The sequence below is a fragment of the Neophocaena asiaeorientalis genome, unplaced genomic scaffold, assembly GCF_003031525.2.
Source record: "Neophocaena asiaeorientalis asiaeorientalis breed wild unplaced genomic scaffold, Neophocaena_asiaeorientalis_V1.1 scaffold280, whole genome shotgun sequence".
Lineage (NCBI taxonomy): Eukaryota > Metazoa > Chordata > Mammalia > Artiodactyla > Phocoenidae > Neophocaena > Neophocaena asiaeorientalis.
In genome coordinates, this window is record NW_020185321.1 from 968,345 (window position 1) to 990,014 (window position 21,670).

A 21,670-nucleotide genomic window follows, 5' to 3' on the forward strand; every position below is an offset into this window, starting at 1 on the left:
ATCGCCAAAACAAATTGGAGGAGCAGTGCCATATTGCATAATTGGCATTTAATAATTCATTTTTTTATTATTGTTTTTGACTATAATTCCTTAGCACTATTCTGTGTAGGTAAGGCATGAAATGCAAATTCCCCACCAGCTGATGCTGTTGATTCGCTGCGCCACGGTACCTGGCACAGATCTGAACTCTCTTTTTATTTTTAGGGATGGAAGAAGCCAGTCTGTGCCTTGGAGTGTCCTCGGCGGCGCCGGAAGCTGAGCCCCATCTGAGCAGCCCCGTCCTCAACGGCCAGTATGCCATGAGTCAGAAGTTGCACCAGATCACCTCCCAGCTCAGCCATGCTTTCCCCGAGCTGCATCCACGGCCCAACCCAGAGGAGAAGACCCCGGTTCCCCTCGACGAGAAGGCCCACGTGCCCATGAGCGGCCAGCCCATGGGCAGTCAGATGGCGCTCCTGGCCAACCAGCTGGGCCGGGACGTGGACACCAGCCTCAATGGGCGGGTGGACCTGCAGCAGTTCCTCAACGGGCAGAACCTGGGCATCATGTCCCAGATGAGCGATATCGAGGACGACGCCCGCAAAAACCGCAAGTACCCGTGCCCTCTGTGCGGCAAACGTTTCCGCTTCAACAGCATCCTCTCCCTGCACATGCGCACTCACACCGGCGAGAAGCCCTTCAAGTGCCCGTACTGCGACCACCGGGCGGCACAGAAAGGGAACCTCAAGATTCACCTGCGGACCCACAAGCTGGGCAACCTGGGGAAGGGGCGCGGGCGGGTGCGCGAGGAGAACCGCCTGCTGCACGAGCTGGAGGAGAGGGCCATCCTGCGGGACAAGCAGATGAAGGGCAGCCTGCTGCAGCCGCGGCCGGACTTGAAGCCCCTGCCGCACGCCCAGCAGACCCCGCTGGCCGCCTGCAACCTGGCCCTGCCCACCAACCACAGCGTGCCAGACGTGGCCAACCCGGTGCCCTCGCCCAAGCCGGCCAGTGTGCAGGAGGACTCGGCGACCCCCGCTGCTGGCTTCCGCTGCACCTTCTGCAAGGGCAAGTTCAAGAAGAGGGAGGAGCTGGACCGCCACATCCGCATCCTACACAAGCCCTACAAGTGCACGCTGTGCGACTTCGCCGCCTCGCAAGAGGAGGAGCTCATCAGCCACGTGGAGAAGGCCCACATCACGGCCGAGTCGGCCCAGGGCCAGGGCCCCAACGGCGGCGGGGAGCAGTCGGCCAACGAGTTCCGCTGTGAGGTTTGCGGACAGGTGTTCAGCCAGGCGTGGTTCCTGAAGGGCCACATGCGGAAGCACAAAGACTCCTTCGAGCACTGCTGCCAGATCTGCGGCCGGCGCTTCAAAGAGCCCTGGTTCCTGAAGAACCACATGAAGGTCCACCTCAACAAGCTGTCAGTGAAGAACAAGTCCCCCAGCGACGCCGAGGTGCCTGTGCCCATGGGCGGCATGTCCCAAGAGGCCCATGCCAACCTGTACTCCAGGTACCTCTCCTGCCTGCAGAGCGGCTCGTTCATGGCCTCCGATAAAGCCAGCCTGAGTGAGCCCAGCCAGCTCTACGGCAAAGGCGAGATGCCCGTGAAGGAGAAGGAGGTTGTGGGGAAGCTGCTGACCCCCATCTCCAGCATGGCCCACGGCGTCCCCGAGGGCGACAAGCACTCCCTCCTGGGATGCCTCAACCTTGTGCCACCACTGAAATCCAGCTGCATCGAGCGGTTGCAGGCAGCTGCGAAAGCTGCCGAGATGGACCCAGTGAACAGCTACCAGGCTTGGCAGCTCATGGCCAGGGGCATGGCCATGGAGCATGGCTTCTTGTCTAAAGAGCACCAGCTACAGCGCAACCACGAAGACACTTTGGCAAACGCCGGAGTTCTGTTTGATAAGGAGAAGCGGGAGTACGTGTTAGTGGGAGCAGACGGCTGCAAGCAGAAAATGCCTGCTGATGTGGTTCACAGCACTAAAGCGGGCAATCAGAGAGACCTGCCAAATACGCTCGACCCTTTGGAAGGCAGTCGGGATTTTTTGTCACATGGGCTGCACCAGGCTCTCGAGTACAACCTGCAGGGTCCCGGGAGTCTGAAGGAGAAGCCCACCGAGTGCCCGGACTGTGGCCGAGTGTTCCGCACCTACCACCAGGTGGTCGTGCACTCCCGCGTCCACAAGCGGGACCGCAAGGGCGACGAGGACGGGCTGCACGGGGGCCCCGATGAGCGGCGCGGCTCGGGCAGTGACCAGGAGTCCCAGTCGGTGAGCCGCTCCACCACGCCCGGCTCCTCCAACGTCACTGAGGAGAGCGGGGTCGGAGGCGGGCTCTCGCAGACCGGGAGCGCCCAGGAGGACAGCCCACACCCCTCCTCGCCGTCCTCCTCAGGTAGGTTGCCAGGGGAGATGGGGGAGTGGTGGCTGGCGCAAGGGCCCTCCCTGCCCCGGGGCCTGGTTCTGCACCAGCGTTGGTGGGGAAGGGTCCTCACTGCCCTTCAGAGTCAGCTCTGAGTTCACCGTGGCATTGTGCTGTATGTGGACCTTGCCTGTCTGCCCTGCCTCAAGGGAAGGCTAACTTTTCAACTCTTTGACCTTCCCTTGAACACTGGCCACCAGGAAAGTGAGCTGATCCTCCTCCCGTGTGGTGGAGATGGCTGGTTGTTACGTTTGCCAGCTGGGATAGCCTACCCTCCCCTGTGATTACCTGGCCCCATTTCATGCCCTGACCCCCGTCCACCATCATCACCCCTGGAACCCGGGAGCTGCTGTTTGGCTCCATCCGTGGACGTGAATGTGTAAGTTCAGACCCTCACTGTCTCTCCCCCCAAGTGTATGCCCATAATTCTGTCATTTGGGCCCCTCACTGCCTCTCCCTAGACCAAACCTGTCTCGGGCCCCCTTTCAAAAGTACAGCTTGGCTCAGGTGCCTCTAACCTGAAGAACCACACCATTCACCTCCGACGGTTTGGAGAAGCACAGAGGTTTGAAACACAGATGCGCGACTTCATGTCTTAAATTGTACTGTGTTACACGGGCGATACAGCTTTGGGGTCTAAAATAGCAAAGCAGAAAATCTGTCATCAAAATGTCTGTGAAATGCTGAAGCTTCCTGGCCCAGTTTGAGGGAAAAAAAAAAAGAAAGAAAGAAAGAAAAAAAAAAAAAACTCACTAGCCTAAGACAGCTAAATTAAAATCACTACCTAACAGCAGGTAAGCTTGTTGCCTTCATATTTCCAAAGCCCCTTACTAATGGACAGTAAATTGAAAGTTATATCTCTAGCCCTTTATAAAGAAAGCATCTCGCTAATACTGTAATCATTCTGCAGCCTAACAACAGAGGAAATCATGCCATAACAAATACCCTGTTACTAATGGCAACATTGATTTCTGCAATCAGCCATTAAGTCTAGAAAATGAAAGACGGTTTGAGGCACCTCAAGGCACTGCATTGCCCACTGTTAAAGCTGGGGCAGCACACTCTTGAGGGTAATTTTTAAAAAGTTTTTTTCCCCTTTTCTTTTTTTTTCCCTTCTCAGTTTCAATAAATATTTCAGTATTAGAGGCAATTCACCACCACTTATTAAGTAGATGCCAGCCTAGATGTGTTGTTATTGCCATGCTTCAGTATACCCTTCTTCCAGGACAAAATGAGTATTAAAATAAAGTGTGAGTCTGGTGGCTTATTACAAACCGGTAAAGAATTGTTAAGACACATAAATCTGCACTGCACATTCCAAAGATTCCGATAGCACTTAATGCCGCTGCTTAAACACCCATGAAACACACTGTCTCCACCTGGAGTCCTAGCCTTGTTTGCAATTCATTTCAGTGAGAGGCTCTGGAAGAGTTGAATGAGGAACTCCAGCACCACGGAGGGCTAGGCCATACTGCCTGGAGTGACCACCGCCCGAAACTTGCAAGGGAAGGGTTTTCCAGTGTCACTGCCTGACGGCGGGGATTCCGAGATGGATCTTTGTGCACCAAGGCAGCAAAGTGCCAGGTGTCCTACTGTCAGGAGGGATTACTTCTGGCCTCCTGTGAGGAGGTCCCCTCTCCCTGCGGAGTGTCATCTCACGGTTTTGGGGATGTGGGACCTTTCTGGGGCAGAAAGCGGAGCGCATACTGGCTTCCCTAAGTTTTTGGAGTGACGTGGCGTTAACACTGACAGATTTTCCTCCCTCTCCCAGCCCTGCTGAAATGAAAAGGTCTCAGCAGAATATTCCGACACCAAATGTTCGGCTCTATTAATGACGTGTTTACCGTGTTTTTCTCACCTTCTGGCCAAGTGATAGCCTCATGCTATTCCTATCTCTGTTGTTTCCATATCTCTAAATACTCAGTTGAAAAAAGCCCATTTTTGCCCAAAAGAACCATCCGGGATCGGGACTCAAAGGAGAATTATACTTGAATTGTGGTTATCTTCTCACTTTTATTTCCCTCATTGAAGTATCGTACAATTGTGAATACAGATTCTTTCATTTCTGGTTGACTTCTTTGTTTTCTTCATATTCAAATTAGACACTTCCATAATTTTCTGACTAAGTAGGAAAATCGATGGCATACCCATATGCGGCCCAAATCAGCCGCACGCCTGGGCCATTCAGGTTTTCCCGGGATTAGGACCCTTAACCAAATCGGGTTAGTCTTCCCTGTTATTTCAACAAGTCTGGCTTGTATAAAGTGTGATTAAAATAAGCATTTAAATAAAAATCTTGACACAATAGGTATTTTATTATTACCTGTTAGAGAGAAACCTGCAAGGTGAAGGGGAGAAAATACAATCTTTAAGCCCTTAAGTAAAGAAAGAGGTACTTATTAAGGCTTCTATTAAGAAATAACTGCAAAAACACGGTTTTACAAATTTCTCAGACTGCATAACAATGTCTTAAAACTTAATTTGCATCACTTGATTCTTTTTTTGTTGGAAACTGGGTCAGTAGGGCCTGAGAAACTATTTTTTCAGATCTTAACCAATGAATTCTTCTTTATAAATCGCTGCTCTTAACATGATAGTAGTTCTGAATTCATCATAAAAAACCTTTTTACAGAGAGCCTCTTAGAACAGATCTCCAGAAGAAGGCTTACAATGAGTGGCAGAGACGTCCTTTGTTATCAGATGTAATTCTTTGCAAAGGAGGATTGGAACGGAGTGGCTGTTTAAAAATGTCTTGCTCAGACCGAGACGAAGAAGGGGTCAAGTTTGCAATCAAACAGTTATTGCCGAGATGGGCGACCGTCACTGGCTAGGCTAATGTGGGATGCAGCTGTTTGTTATGTGAGCAAAAGAATGTTTGAATCAGTGAACATGTGAAAATGATTCCAGTGAACCAGAAAATGTGTTTGTTCTTTGGCTCTCCAAACTGCTGAGAACCAAGCTTAAGATCAACTGTGAAAACTAGGACCTTTGACAAATTGAGAGGTCATATTTTCTAACAGAAAACGGACAAGACCAGTCATACAGATCACTTCCCCATCTTTCCCCTTTGTTTTATATTTGTTGTTGTTGATTTGACTTACCAATAATTTCACACCATAGTAGATGTCATTTCTTCCTCCGTGTACAATGCAAAGGGAAACTATTTGGAAAGCAGCAGCTTATAAATTTTACTCTTTTATGACATTTAGAAAGTGGGGCAGCTGTTTTGATGCTCCCTCATTTCTGGCTTGCGTGCAAATGCTCCGATGGCATTAATCTCGGCATCTTTCCCTAAAACCTCGTCTAAGACTGTGCTCCAATTCGAGCTTTACCCTGAGTCAGAAGGCGACCAAAGTTCTGTTTCTTTACATTTTGCTTTGGAAATCATGGTCAGAATGATTAAAACTTAATGTACTAAGAAACGATACTGTTCATTATATCCAACAGGGCAGTTACCTTCTGCATTCCCCATAATTTTGGAGAGGGGCTAATTGAAGTGTTGATGGTGGGAAAGGGGTAATTGAATGTGTTGACCCTCTGTTCATTAAAGTCGGCTAAGTTACATGATCAACGGAAAGCCAGGAACAGATGCAAAGATGAAAATATTGTTAACCCCTACTACTTCTGGTATAATATTTTGAGATGGACAAGGATTATTTGATCAGCTGGGCTGGAAGCCTTGCGGAGTCTTCTTTTGTTGCCTGAGCTGCATTCCTGAAATGCTGGGTCTCCATCCTGTGCTGGCCCATTGACCACAGCATCAAAGGCCTTTATCCAGGGCTCCCTTGCATTTACATCGGGTGTCTAGTGATATGATAGATTTTCTTTCTTTTCCACCTCTTTTTCTCATGTGGCTCCTCCTCCCTGCCCCCATTCATGATAACCACTGCCTGCTCTGCACAAACAAATCCGGGCACCCAAAAGAAGGGAAAAAAAGAAAAAGAAAGAAAAAATTTAAGTCTGAGGATTAAGATCTTCTTCTTTTTTTTTTTTTTTTTTTTTTTGCATTCAGATTGTTTTTAAAAATATTTGGCAATGTCAATTAGTAACTGAGCAGAGTTAGCTGATGAACACAATTTTCCAGTAGACTGAGCACCCTATTGTTGCCGAGCTAACAGCAGATTTCTGAGGTCATTATCATTCGCTGGTTGCTTGGCCCAGCTGCTTCCTGCTGCAAAAGCCAAACTTTATACTGGAGCTTGGGGATGGCATGCAGCAACAGGGGGCTGGGAGGGAGAGAGGGGAGCTGGCTGCAGAGCCGAAGACAGTCATTATCAGCAGAGGAAACAGAAAGTAAAAGTTTCCAGGCAATTCCAGGAAAACTGCCCTATCAGGCTTCTCCCTCCCGTTCCTCTCCCAGCACCTTCCACCTCCAGGCAGGGAATTAAAAGGACCAGGGGACGCCCCCTGGGCACTGTGGCCACTAATCTCTTTGCTGAGCAGAACTTTGGAAAACAATAATCCCATTTAAAATTTGCTTAAAAATCGTTAACCCAATCTAAGGCATGTGAGTGATTTCCACATTGATAGACTCCTTCATTTTTATTAAAAACAGAAGAAAGAAAAACAAATTATTTTTTAAAAGATGAAATTAAAAACTTGAAATTAGTCAACTTGGGGATGACAAACAGGGAACATTATTTCATTTTCCAGGGGGAAAATTTTGAGCGGATACTAGTCTGAGATTCCTTGTAAATCAAATTTAGCATGGAAGGTTCCCCCTGCCCACTCTGGCTTCCCCTTTTTCCTTCCCCCTCTCTCTCCCTCCCCCACCCTTTAATTTGGGAGCTGGTTCAGTGAGATGAAAAGCTGCACTTTTTTAAAGCTCAGCTGTTAAAACTGAGTGCCATATGCAGCCTTTCCGTCCCGATGTGGAAGTGTGTGCAGGCGGCCACCGTGTTTGTGGAGATTTACGGAGGCTCGGCTGTGTGTGCTGAAGCCCTGCCTGGGCAGATGCTGGCTGGCCCTGCCTCCCGGGAGCTGGCCCCGCCTGGGCTAATAGGTTGGCCAGATTCAGGTTGGCTCCTGGGGCGTGTCCAGTGGAGCAGAGGTCAGGGGTGCAGGTGGGTTCCCTCTGGTCTCCCACCTTTCCGCTGGATCTGGGGGCGGTCCGCCCACCGGGCATGGTGCTGGAGCTGGGGAACAGTAGCGCTCAGACGCTGATCCAACTCGCCGTCCTCCTGTGTGGGGGTCGGATGCCTGACAGCAGCTCCTTTTTATAAACTTCCCGTCACTCTGTGCCCTTTGATTGTCTTGTGCCTGCGAACACTCAGTGCCACTCTGGGGCCTTGGCTGTCTCTCTCACCCCTTTGCGCGGAGCTGTAAAGCCCACTTCCACGGGGCTGCCCGATGGTGCTGTCACTTAGCATTTCAGAAAGAGAGAAATCGTTCTGGCTCTGAAAGTCCTCAGACTGGGAGTGTGATATAAAAGATGTGTGACACGAGATCCCAGAAGTGAAGCCTCTTTCCTCTACGTTCCTGGGGATTCCCAGATTACCAGGACCGTCTTCTGTCTGAGCGATGGATTCCTGCTGCAGGGTCACTGGAGCCCTGCTTTAGACTAGCCCCACTCTGCCCACCTTCACGTCCTTCCTGTGCTCTTACGGATGCTGCACTCCCGCCCGGAGAGCCCAGGGAGCCCTAGGTGCCCACTGTGTGCTCCTTCTGTACTCCTGTTAACACAAGGAACAAATGTTCATTGAAATCTAAATTCAATGGTAATAAGAAAAACACGGATTAGCTAAGGACAGGTTACAATGAGGCAAAGAATTAAGCAGTCAGTTTTCAAAATGGAGCATGAAGCATTAGCTGCGTGATTGCCATTAACTGGAATGGGAGGTTCGGGCTCAGGTCCTGGCCACCACCTCGGGTGTGTTGCGGCTGGAATTAGCAGTTTGCTTTGCAAATGGCCACAGTGTGGCCGCTGCTTGTTGGTCAAAAGCAGGTGTCATGAGCTACGTTTCATCCACCCACTCTCTTGCTATGCCATCCGGTGCTAGGGAACGTAGGCCCAATATGTCAGTACTGCCAGTGGCCGCTGCTGCAGAGCAGGGACAGCCTCTGTTTGCAGGACAGCTTGGGTTCACCAGACCCCTTCTCCGTCAGGCTGCTTGTGCCTTTGAATCCCTTCACCGGCATGGAGCTCTGTGCCCCCTTATAAGAAGCACACTCCCGAGAGGGTTAAGTTCTAGTAGGTGGCCCTTGTCTCAGGGGTGGAAACAGGGACAAGCTTCAACAAGCCTCCTGTTTTACTGGCCTTCAAGATTCCCCTGGATTCTAGGGGGAGACCGCTGGGATACTTGGGGATGTTGAGATGGAGAGCAGAGGGAGACCCGGGACAGATCCATGTGGGAAGCACTTTGCAGCGTTCTGAGCACGTGAGGTTGGAAGAGGCGTGAGCCCTAACTCCCATAACTGTCGAGCTGTTTTGGAGAGCTGATGGTAGGGGTGGAGAAACACCTGCGGAGATCAGGAGACTAGATTTGTGTAAACGTCCCCAAATTCGTGGTGATTGGGCTGGAACCTTTGCCATCTGTGACCCTTGGGCCTGCTTGCTGCCCTTCTGGGTTCCTCACCTCCCTCTCCTCTGTTGGCATGTGACAGCGCCTCCACCGCCTGTGGGGGCCGGGCTGGCGTGTTGAGGAGGAACGAGGGGGTGCAGTGAGGCTCGCAAATGCTTGAGGAAAGGGGGCTCCCCAGCAGGGTGCGGGACAGGTGGTGGGGGGCTCTCTGTTCTCTCCAGGAAGCAAGCGTCACAGCAGCTGAGAGGAGGCTTGGGTCCCCCATGCCTTTTCCTGGCAGGACGGGGCGATGGCAACATTTACTTAAGCTGTGGAGTTTGGCACTGCTGCCACCAGGCGCCATCTGGAAAGCCCTTCTCAGGAAGCCGTGAGCCCTCCCTAAAGAGCTCAGGGGAACAGGTCTTGGGCAGAGTTTTGGGCCTTTTCTTCTTGGGCAAAACCTGAGCGGCAAGGCACCTGAGCAGGGCTCGGGGGTCCCCTGGGAGCTGTGTAGCTAAAGCAGGTCCTCGTCGGTGTGCACGTGGCTTTTCTCTCTGCTGGGCTTCTCCACTTAATTCTGAGCCAGATCTGGTGTAGCTTTTCTTTGTCAGGAGAGCACTCAATTTCCTGGGGCTGTATTTCCATTTATTTATTTTGTGTTGCATTTTACTTACTGTTTTCACCTAAGTCCTGGTATGCTGTGGGTGCAAAGGTGTGGAGCCAGCCAAGACTGTCCTGGGTAGTTACCGAGATAACCCTGTAATAATGGGGCTTGTTAACACAATGTAAGAAATGAATACTGTGCCTCTAATATGTGCTGGGGGGCAAGAGGGGGAACTGGGTGGCCTGGCTGGTGACAAACAGGGCCGAGCTAAGCACAGAGATTTGCCACCGTCCTCTCCCTGATCCACATCTTCAAAAAAGGCTGCAGAACTCCAAAACGGTGCATGCCTGAACACTCCCTACAGCGACCTGATGGGTGGGCCAAGGCGCTAAGGGAGCTGTGCTGTGCGCGGGGGCAGCGGTGGGTGGAATTCACGTGCCCGGGCCTGTTTTCTTTTCCCACCAAGGGAAAGTTGTCCAGGGCCTGGCTTCTTGGGGGACCCACCTCTTTGTTGCTGTGAGCCTTGGGGTTTTGTGTGACATGTGGCATGTGTCTGAGAGATGTGGGAGGCACAGCACAAGCTGACTCCCTGGCTGGTCCGGCCCTCCTCTTGGGGGTGCCCAGCCAGGTGCTGGCAGGAGGAAGTGGGTAGTGGGTGGGCTTGGCTTTCTCTACCTTGTAACTTGCTTTCAAAGGGTAGGGTCATGTTTCAGCTTTTGCCGGGAGCAGGGCACACCTTGGGGAGACAGTGATGTTTTACTCTGGGCCTTGGGGTTAGAGGATGCCACAGAGGATCCATTCTCTCCCCTGGGAGGTGCCTTGCTGGGCTAGGACTTAGGTGGACACCAGTTTCTTTCCTCTGGTTTGGCCTCAGTTCCAAAGCCTTTTGATGTACGATGAAACAGGTCCCCTCCGTGGCGCTCTTGTCTCTTCATTACAGTAATGTCCCGAAACTCTTAACTCAGTGGTTGTCATCGTGGTTTTCGGACACCCTCGGTTGTCTTCAATCATCTTGAGAGGTATTTTGTAAAATTTCCAACTTGCTTATGTTTAGTTCAATGTAAAATGTGTGCAGTGGTTGTTTCCTTGAAGACCAAGACAGATACATGTTTCTCTTTATTGCTAAATATATTCTGTTAAATTTGTTGCAAAAATAGGTGTTTTCGGGTTTTTTTTTTTAAGTAATTTGCCTTGAAAAATTGTAGTGATCCATCAGCAAAGTTGTTGTGTGACGTAAAATAGTCCCTGAGTGGGGGGAGCCTTGGCAGCTGGGGCCTGACCACCTCTGAAATGTCCTGTATGAGTGACCTTCAAACCCTTACCACTTGGTCTCCTTCTAGAGGGACATTTACTGACTTCTTTGTTGCTATTTTTGTTGTTTAATGACATTATTGTTATTTTTCTCCTACATTAATTCTTGTTCATCTTAGACATTGAGAAAATACAGATAAATACAAATAAAAATAATTTTTAAATATATGTGCCCTTACTGCTCAGAGATAACCACTGCAGACATTTTAGTCCATTCCTTCCCAGTCCTTTTTGTGCACTTGAAGATGTATTTCACAAAAAAGGACCATACTGCATGCACAGTCTTCTATATGATATAGTTTTTACTTAAATATATGTCACATATTTTTTTCCATTGAATATTCAACACAAGGATCAACAAACTTTTTCTGTAAAGGACCAGACAATAAATAATTTAGGTGTTGCAGGACATGTGGGCTCTTCTGTAACTACTTGATTCTGCCATAAATGAAAGGGCTTGATGGTTTCCAATAAAACTTTATTTACAAAAACAGGTGACAGAAGGATTTGTCCCATGGGCTATCCTTTGCACACTCCTGTTTTGTAGTAATAGCTGTCCTTTTGTAAAAGCTTCATACACGTAGTATGTTTCCTGAGGAAATATTAGAAATATGGAGAAGCAAAGGGAAAAATCTGCCTCTAGTGATCTACTGAGCATAGTAGAAAACTTGTTTCCATTTTTTCATTTCTGCACCTAAATCTTTCTGATCATCTGCACTATTATTTCCCTAAGTGGAACTCCTAGACATGGAATCTCAGGTCACAGGCTGGCAACCCTGGACGTGCAGATGTGTATTACCCAGGAGGGTGCTGCATTTTGAGGCCATTTCTTCCAGTGCTGGGGATTTTACTGAGAAAGTTCCTCGTAAGGTTATATTGAAATCTGTCTCCCTCAAGGTAGTTCCCTGTCACCAAGCAACTCTGTGACTCATTTGTTCATTCATAAATTCATTCATTTGTTAATTCATTAATTCATCTTTTCATTCAAGGACAAAATGCTTATTAAGTAGGTTCTGAACACCGAGCAATGTGCTAGATGCTGGAGATTCAAGGATGATAGGGATAGGTCGCAGTGCCCAGAGACCCAGAGCCTGGGAGCCGGGACAAGTCCTTCACAAGAGGGATAGATTCACGGGAGGGCCGCCCCAGGGCTGGAGAAGACGCACTTGCCTTGACGTCCACATTTGTTCCCAAGGGACCTGAAAGGGTGACGGGACCTCCTCAGTCACCTCAGTAGCTCCTGTGGCAGGTAACTCTTTCCCATTGTGGAATCTGGCCAATTCAGTGACTTCTGGGGGAAGCACCCCCAGCTCAGCCACTGCGGCTGGCTGTCCTCTCTCTCCCTGGCTGTGAACTGGAGTTGAAATCACTTTCTTGCTGCAGAAGAGGCCCTGGGGAGAGTCCAACTGGTGCTTTTGAGGACGACCCTTCAGGCCAAGAAGGGGGCCAGATGGGAGCTTGTCGGGGCTCGCAGCTTTGTGGCATGTACGTCCTGGCAGCTGGTCACCCCACACCAGGGTCCAGCCTTGAGGGGGGCAGCAGGAAGAGGCAGGGTGGAGCTCCACACCAGGGAGTGAGGGGCAGGCCCCCGGCTCCAGCTCACCTGCCCTGACCACCCTGTCATTGTCGCCAGTGGTTCCTGGGCAGGGGGAGGGCACGAGCCAGGTGTCAGGTAGAGTGTGGACTCCTGTTCGGACCCTGCAGGTAGAGCCTGTGAGAGCTTGTCGGATGTACACTGGGAAAGAGGCTCTCTGCATTTTACCCAAACTAACCTGACTTCAGAACTGTCCGTACCTGTCCCACAGAGGATCAAGTGAGTCATTGGGGGTCGGGGGAGGGGGGGCAGGGCTGTACCCACCTCATATGTCAAAATGTCCAGCATCAGTAGAGGATGGTGGGCACTGCAGACAGTGCCGGTTTTCTTTTTGGATGATGGGTCATGAACTAAATACAGACTCACTATGAGAATGTGTGGAAACAATTTCTTCTGGTACATATCAGACCTCAATTGCCCTTTATTTTCTGTGAATGAAAACGTCATAATCTTAAGCCAGAGACAAGTGCATTTTCTAATGTTTAAGAAACGCCTCCGGGCAGAGCACATACTTCAGCCAGAGCTTGACCTCCACACAGTCCGGCTTTACCCACCCTGCTGGGCTATTTGGGCAGCTCCCTCCCCTACCCGGGGCCTGGGAGGTGGGGCTGGGGAAGTCTAGAAGACTCAGAGACCCCTTTCATCTTGCTTTTCCCCTCCTCTCCTCTCCCTTCCCAAATGTTTCCACGGCCTGAGGGTAACTTTCAAGGGTCTGGTCCACTGAGCAGAGAACTAGGGTTTGTAGATTCTAAGGATTTGGGCATTTCTTGTCTATCTGTGATTGAGCCTCGAGCAGGCAGTGAGGTGGTGTTATCTCTGAGGGGCCCGGTGTGCCCGGTGGGGCTGGGAAGACCCTCTTTTAGCTCCTTTCCCACCGGGCCCCTTCCCACCGGCTATCCCTGTCTGGGGCCTGCATGTCCTGGAGACAGGGTCCTGCCACCGGAGGGGCACCGCCAGGGCCCCTCACTCAGTGCTGCTCAGGGTTTGCTTTTCCCCACCTCGGGGCGGACTTGGCAGGGCTGCAGGAAGTGGAGAGCGTCACGGTCATGGTGGAGGGCTCCAGTGCTGGCCCTCAGGAGCTGTGAGACCCAGCAAGGGCTCCTTAGCCTCTCTGTGCTTCCGTGTCCTAGAGCCTGCAGTCTGCCGGAGGAGAGGATGTCAACAGCCGTGGAAACTGTATTGAGTTCCAAAGCTAGGAAGTGGTGGAGCTGAGATTCTAGCCACGTCTGTCTGACCTCTGGCCTTTTAGTTCCACTGTTGGGTCGTGCTGGGGATGGGGTGAATGCAGCCAAAAGCAGAAGCCCTGCTCGCCAGCCCCATCTCCCGCTCCACACTGGCCAGGATCAGCCCTGTTAGGACAGGCTCTGGGAAGCTCAGATAAGTGCTCCTTCCCTCTCTTTGTGTCTCGGGGGAGGTTGTCCTCGCATCTTTTCCAGAAAAGAAGCAAGGAAGGAGGTGGCCCCGCGCTTGCTGAGCTCTGCTGAGGATCGACTGGGACCTGACTCGAGCTGCACACTTAGGCTTAAAGTGACTCCCCAAAGCTGCGGTTTCAGGGATCCCCTAACCTCTACTCAAGGTCACATGTGTAGCAAGTCACAAGTGTCTGGCGGCCGTGTCCCCAGGGTGACAGAGAGGATGGGGCCCCAGGAGCAGGGCCTGGTGCAGAGGACCCAGCTCTCTTCCTGTGCAGCTTGTCCGAATCTCAGTTCCCCCGTCCCTCCCAGCTGTACCACGCTCTGCCGGTCCCGTTTCTGTCTCCGTGCTCTCCTGCGCAGACCAGTGTTGGAAGGTGGCCTGGGTGTGGGTGGTGGGCCAGAGAACAGGGCAGGAGGCGGAGGCACAGGGCTGGTGCCAGCTCTCAGCTCTCTCCAGCCACCGACTCTTTCCAGAGAGGAGAGGGTAGATGAAGAGAAAGAGCAGAGGCTCCTCTGTTCCTCCTTCTTGGTCAGCACCGTCCTCCGAGGTGTAAATTAGGAGGCAGAGTTGTCATCAGGGAAGCCTTCCAGAGGAGGGGCTGCCGGGTTCTTTGTTGTCGCTCCCAGTGGCACTAAAAACTGAACCAAGCGGCCACTTTGCACTGGCCGTGCCGAGCAGAATGCTCTGGGCTGTCACTGTGCCCTGGACCCACCTAGGGTGGTCCCAGGGAAGGACCCGGGATCAGCTGGGGGGCTGAGTCTGCTGTCGTGGGTGTAGGGGGTTTAGCAGCTTCAAATTGACCCTAGCTTCTGGGAATAGAGCATTCAACACGCAGTTGTGACTGTGTGTGTGTGTCGGGAGGCTAGCGTGTGTCTGAATGTTTGCTGTCTGTGTTGGGGTATGACCTGGTGTGTGAGTGGTCGTGCTGTCTTGGGCTGGTGGTGCTGTGTGAGTATCTGTAAGGCGCTTTAATTTTTTGCATGCAGTTGCCGAGGGTGGATATATTACTGTGTGGCGGTGTGGGGGGGGCCGTGGGTGTACTGGATTGGGAGTGGATATGCACGCGCCGGGTACGTGTATTGGTGTGTATGGGTGAGGGTGAGTTGGGATACGAAGCTCGGTACGTGTGTGTGGGCGTTGCGGTGTGGTTAGTGTGTGGGATCGGGGTTTGCAGATATGTTGGTGTGGCTGTGTGGTTTGGGGGAGTGCATGTTTGTGTGTTGACACATGCTAGTAGGGGTGTGTGTGTTGAGATGTACGTAATGGTGTGCGGGGTGTGTGTTGATATAGGTGTCAGGTGTGCGGTGTGTGGTCGTGTGTGTTGGTTCACTGATGCATGCGTTAGTAAAGATGCGTGTGTTGGGATGTGTGTGTCTGTGTGTGTCTGCCTGTGTTGGTATGGGTGTTGAGGTGTGTGTTGTATGGCTAAGGATGTGTGTGGTGGGTGGCAGGATGGCCTCCTGTTACGTAGGGAGGCTGACCTCCTTGAAGCATCGTGAACTTTTAGCCTTCCCTGCGGGAAGAGAAGCTGGTCCTGAGCCCAGCCCTGCCCCTTAGAGCATTGCTAATGGAGTCTCCCCTCCCTGTTGCTGCCTCAGCCTCGGGCAGAAGCTCTGGCTCCTGGGTTATGAGTTGGCAGATGCAGCGGGAGCTGTCTTCCAGCATCTCACAGCCAAGCCCTCTGAGGCCTCATGCTCCTCCTGGAAGAAGTTGGGGCTTGAGGGTTGGGGTCCCCATCCAGGGAATCTCTGTTCTGAGTTCAGCCAGCACGTGTGTGGAGTGGGCCTGAGAGCTCCGAGAGGACAGGGGTTGTGCTGTCCTCAGGTGTGTTCCCGTCGTGGTCCCTGGCGCTGGGCACGGGATGCAGCAGGTGTTCGGGGGATGCTCGTTGACTTGTACGGAATAAAATGAAACGTGCTGTCCTGGGACAAAGGGCGCTTGCCCAGGAGCCGGCCAGGCCTTGGGCCTGCCCACCACTCCCCCTCGACGTGCCAAAGAACCTGAAATCACAGTGTAGAGCCTGTACCACAGACCTGCAGTGAGTCCCTGTGAGCTGGCCAGGCGTCCCTCAGCCAGGAGCGGGAGGACCCAAGGGCATGAAGGAGCCTGGGGGTCAGAGACGGGCTCAGGGCGGGTGAGTGCCCCTCTGGGGGCAACTCCTCTCGGGTATGGGCCCAGTCTGCCATCAGCACCTGGGGACCCCCTCTCCGGGACAGTGGCAACCGGGGCTCCAAGTCCAACTCCTCCTCCCTGGATGACCATCCTCCACGAGCCTCAAAGCAGCTGTCCCTCCTTCCCCCAGCTCCTTTGGAGCTCATGGACACAGTAACAGCCTCACCGACTGTGAGCCTGCTGGGGGCCAGGGCAGTGGGGTAGAGCTGTTGCCGTGGGCACTGCATCCTCCCTCCGCAGACTGTTTAAAGGCTTCAGCTGTGTTACCAGCAGCTTGAAAAGTGATCTTGCAGCCACTTTGGGGTTTAGTTAGCCATGTTCTGTGGCCATCGTGGATGATCTAGGGTGCAGGCCTGGGAGTTGGAGGTGAGCCTTACTGAGCCCACCACAGGTGGGGGTCTTCAGAATGGTGCCCCAGACGAGCAGCAGGCATTGAGGGGTGTCAGTCTGGTCAAAGGCCAGAGACCAGAAGGACGCTGGGCCCTTGAGGAGCTTAGGATCCATTCGGCAGGGGACTCCTCCGTTTCCTGAAACTTAAAATAATCTACCAGCTGTTTTATAAAGTCAGAAAGAAAAAATATCAGAGAACAGCCTGTACGGGGTCAGGGCAGCTATGGATTCGGTGCAACTTTTCCTGGAAATCACATGGAGCAGAGACCATGTGTCAGCTCTGCCGGGCTTCTGTTGGAAATCTGGGAAGCCAGTGCTTTGGGGTCAAATGACCTTTTTTGGTTAGTGGCAGAGGAAATGCTTCCACCTCTGAGCGATGAGCCCCGTGAATAACGATGCGAAGGTCCTGGAGACTCTGGTGGAGGAGCGGGCACCCACAAGGTAGAGGACAGATGCCTCGGGGTGGGCTCCTTCCCAGGGAGAGCAGGGCCCGTGGAGGCTCGACAGCCACCGTCGATGGCTGTGCTCTTCAGGGCATTGGAGGGAACATACCTGAACTCCTGAAGGGCAAGCACTGTGGGGATGGAGCTGCCTGGGAAAGGAGGGACTGTCAGGGCGGCCGGGTGAGCAGGGACCGCGGCCCAGGAGTGGAGCGGCCCTCTGAACGATCAGCCTGCATTCCATTCCCTGCTCAGAGCACTGCGGTGACTTTCCATCGCGTGGGGAGTAAAATCTGTGGTATCAAGGCCTGGAATTGCACCCCCCTCTCCCTCCTCTCTGACCAGCCCCTTGGTGGCCTCTGTGTTGTCTGTTGTCTCTGGGGTGAGCTCTGGACACAGACTCTCACAGGCTGGTTCCATCGCATCATGCAGACCTCTCCCCCCCGGTGGCCTTTCCATGAGCCCCCACTATGAACTGTCACTTCCCAGCCCCTCGCTGGAAGCATTATCCGGTACTGTCATCTTCAAGGCCTTTGGGAAGCATCGTGTTCTCTGTGTGCTGATCTACCCGTGACTCATGTGCACAGCACTGCCCACAATAGTGCCCACCACACGGTGGAGGCTCAGTAAACATTTTTTAAAAGACACGGCGGTAAAAGGCACATAGCACAAAATGTACCATCTTAACCATTTTTCAGTGTGTGGTTCAGTGACATTAAGTGCATTCACATTGTGTGTAACCGTCACCACCATCCATCCACAGAACTCTTTTCATTTGGCAGAACTGAAGCTCTGTACCTGTTCATCGGTGACCCCCATTCCCTGCCCCCAGCCTGGCAGCAGCCTTTCTACTCTCTGTCTCTATGAATATGACACTCTGGGTACCTCATGTAAGTAGAAGCATACGGTGTGTGTCCTCCTGTGACTGGCTTAGTCCCTTAGCATGGTGTCTTCTAGGTTCATCTGTGCTGTAGCAGGTGCAGGATCTCCTCCCTTCTTAAGGCTGAATAATATTCCATTGTATGGACGAGCACATTTTATTTACCCACTCATCTGTCACTGGACACTGCCTTCATTTCAAGAAATACTTTTGCATAAGTGAATGAAGGCAGGGTGTGGTCTGGCCTCCACTGTCCCCTGCCTGAGGGAAGGGGTTGTGACTTTGGATTCGTTGAGTTAATTCACAGTATCCCAAGCTACTGGCTCCCCAGAAGCCAGGGGCCGCTTTCCTCAGCAGAGCACGTGCTGGGGTCTGAGCATTTTGGAATTCAGCATGGGTCAGACCTTGGCCCTCCGAGAGGGCTGCCGTGTGCCCTGAGGGGCCACACATCCTTCCGCAGGGACGAGCCCAGTGTCTGCCGTCAGGCAGGGCGGGTGGAGGGGGAGCTGTGGTCCCTGGAGCTGATGCTGGAAGAGTGGACGCACATAGCAGCAGCTCTGTGGCAAAGGCTTAACTGCCCCCAACCAGGAATGCTGCATGGTTTTGCTGGAAGCCGAAATTCTAGAAGACAGCCAGTGTTGTCCAGTATGTTGTTTGGTTTTTTTTTAATTAAATTTAATTTAATTTTTTATACAGCAGGTTCTTTTTTTTTTAGCAGGTTCTTATTAGTTATCTATTTTATACATATTAGTGTACATATGTCCATCCCAATCTCCCAATTCATCCCACCACCACTAACCCCCTCCCCCACAGCTTTCCCCACTTGATGTCCATATGTTTGTTCCAGTACTTTTTATTGGAAGTTCAACATTCTCCTCGAGGCTTGTCCCGTGCCTCTTTGGAGTAGAATCGCTATCTTACCCCCTTAACACAGCCTGGGTTGATGCTGACTTCAGGGCAAAGAAGAGGACTTGGGGATCCAGGTTGGGGTGGACAAGTGCAGTGACTGACTTCTGGTCTGAGGGAAGTGGCTGGACCCGTGCTGGGGAAGGACCTCAGCTCAGCGAGCCAGCTGCAGGCAGACTCGGCCAGCTGCTGCTGGGGACCCCGTGTACCGTGTGCTACCTGGCCCGTGCAGAGCGCTGCAGGGCACACATCCCCTTCCCCGCTCAGCGAGTCCTAAGCTGGGGTGAGGTGTCCACACTGAGCCAGGAGCACAGACGGCAGGACACGGCTTGTCTCAGAGTCGGCTTGTGTGGTGTGGACCCGATAGGGTCTGTGAGGGCTGCCAGCTTCTTGGCCTTCTTGCTGGAGGGAGTTGGAGTGGGAAGAGAACAGCAAGACATGGGATGGAGAAGATGGTCTTGGAAGGGAAGCTGGGGTGCTGGAGAGAGGAAGGGTGCTGTGGACAGGCGAGGAGTAGAGCAGGGCCCTGGGGGTCCTGGCACCGGAGCTGACCTGCACCCTGGCAGGACAGATGCCTAATGCTGAGATCTACAGGGGAGGAGGCAAGGACGCCTTGGCTTGGGGTGAAGGTTCAAGGGGATTCAGGCAGAATTTCACTCATTCAGCTCTCAGCTGAGGACGTTGAGAGGCCAGGTGAGCGTCCTTACACCTGCCCCATAAAGGTGAGGTCTCTCCAGGCTTCCTGGGGTTTTGTCCCTCCGCTGGTGCCTGGGAGGCCCAGATACCCGAGTCTCAGGGCTGTGGGTGCACTGCTGTGGACCCACTTCTGCAGCGGGTGTTACTTTCTGTCCCAGGCTGCTCAGGCTGCCGTCACAGCTTTCCATAGACTGGTACATACACAACAGAAATTTCTCTCTCACAGTTCTGGAGGCTGGAAGTCCAAGATCAGGTGCCGACAGATTCAGTGTTGGCTGTGGACCCACTTCCCACAGTGGAAGGTGAGGAGCTCTCTGGAGTCTCTTTAATCGGGGACCTAATGCCATTCATGAGGCTCCATCCCCACGACCTCAGCACCTCCCCAGAATATCACATTAGGGGTTAGGATGTCAATATATGAATTTTGGGGGGACAAAACATCCAGTCTGTAGTACTTCCTTACTAATCCGCCTGCCCCGCAAAGCAGTGTTATCAATCAAGCCAGTTCTCTAAACAGAAACATAATAGAAAAGAAAATGACAGGAAACTCCAGCATGCTCTGAGCCTGCCCAGTGGGTCACAGGTAAAATGTCCTCACGGGAACATGACAAGCCAATCCACCTAGACCCTCCTCCGCTTTTGCTGGGTAACCACAGCCCTTGGTGGATGGAGGCAGGTCTCAAAGGGGAATGAACCCATCCCACACCTGGCACCCTGCTCCTCCAGGGATGCCCCAGCCCAGCTCACAGTTCCCACGGCCCTCACATGGGGGTAGGAGAGGGCGCCGCGGGGCTGAACAAGGATGCCAGAGACAGACAGTGGCTGCTTTGGAATCTCAGTGCAGGTTTCAAATGGGATTGAGCAAGTTCTGCTTTTCTCAGGACTGCCTCACATCCTCCCCATGTGTTCTTGACTGCTAGACACACAGTATTTAGCTGATGGGAAAGCAGCCAGAGAATTCAACAGCACCCAGTGGTCCCCAGGGGGAGAAATGTAATTTTTAAAAGGTATTTTACTAGTTAAGGTCATTTGTAAAGTGTGTTGCCGTTTCAAGCTGGCCCCATGGCCTTGTCCTGAGTGAGCAGTGGATGAGGGGGTCCGAGGGGGAGAGCTGCTGTCTGCTGCCTGTTCTCCAGCCTCCCTCCTCCTGGCCCACTGGAAGTACTTCAACTGCACTCTTTTTGGGGAGGGGGTGAGTAGTAAACTTTTTATTTTAGAATAGCGTTAAATTTATAGAAGAGTTGCAAGGATAACCCGGAGGGTGGGGTTCCCCATACTCCACACTGGCTTCCCCCATTGTCAGCATTATTAGGGCCCGTTTTGTCCCAAGGAATGAACCAATATCGATCCATTATCATTAGCTGAAGTCCATACTTTATTCAGGTTTCCTTAGTTTTTACCTAATCTTTTTCTTTTGTGCCTGGATCCCACCCAAGATTCCACGTTACATTTAGGTATTTTAATAAACTTTGTTTTTTGGAGCAGTTTTCGGTTCATAGCAAAATTGAGTGGAAAATACAGTGTTCCCACATACTTCCTGTCCCCACAACTTCCCCTGCTGTTGGCACTAGTTTTCATGTCCCCTTAGGCTCCTTTTTTTGGCTGTGATAGTTTCTCAGATTTTCCTTGTTTTTTGTGACTGTGATGGTTTTGAGGAGTACTGATCAGGTACTTTACAGACTGTCCTTCAATTTGGGTTTGATGTTTCCCTCAGGGTTAGACTGGAGTTTAACCCTGGACGACCCCAGGGGTAAAGTGACCTTCTCATCACATTATATCAAAGGCACATGCTGTCAACCTGACTTATCACTGTTGATGTTGACCTTGGTCACCTGGCTGAGGTCTTGTCTGGCAGATTTGGCCACTGTAAAGCCACGCCCCTTTTAAAGTAGGCAGGACCAGCTACATAATCTGCAGGTCTCAGTGCAAAATGAAAAGGTGGAGCCCATTGTTTAGAATTACTAAGAATTTCAAGATTATGATTGCAGAACATTAAATCAAGTCAGGGTCCTTCTAGGCGCAAAGCCATGTGTGACTGCACTGGTCCCATGAAGCCAGCCCTGTTTGTTGGACTGTGGGCACATGGAGAGGAGCCTTGCACTGGTGGTCACTTATCCCCGAGCAGTTGAAGGGGGCGGATGGCTGGGGAGGGTCAGAAGCACCCTGGGTGGTGTGGGTATCACCGGGTGGACAGAGAATGTCAGCACATTACAGGTGTCTGCAGGGTTTCTACTGAGCCACCTGCGGGGGAACCTGAAAAAGTCCACCTGAGTCCCCTGCGAGCTCTGTCTGGACAGAGAGAGGGTGGTCAGGGGTATGCATGAGACAGCAGTTAGTAGCAAACAGAGCAGCTCC

General features: G+C 52.0%; 1 protein-coding gene across 1 annotated transcript in view; it reads left to right on the top strand.

Moving 5' to 3' along the window:
* Positions 1-206: 206 nt before the first annotated feature.
* Positions 207-21,670, top strand: part of ZNF536 (zinc finger protein 536) — a 97,747-nt gene continuing 76,283 nt past the window's right edge. Inside the window, exon 1 of the mRNA XM_024734107.1 lies at positions 207-2,379. Within this exon, the coding sequence (XP_024589875.1) occupies positions 207-2,379 (2,173 nt within the window). The remainder of the gene's footprint in view (positions 2,380-21,670) is intronic.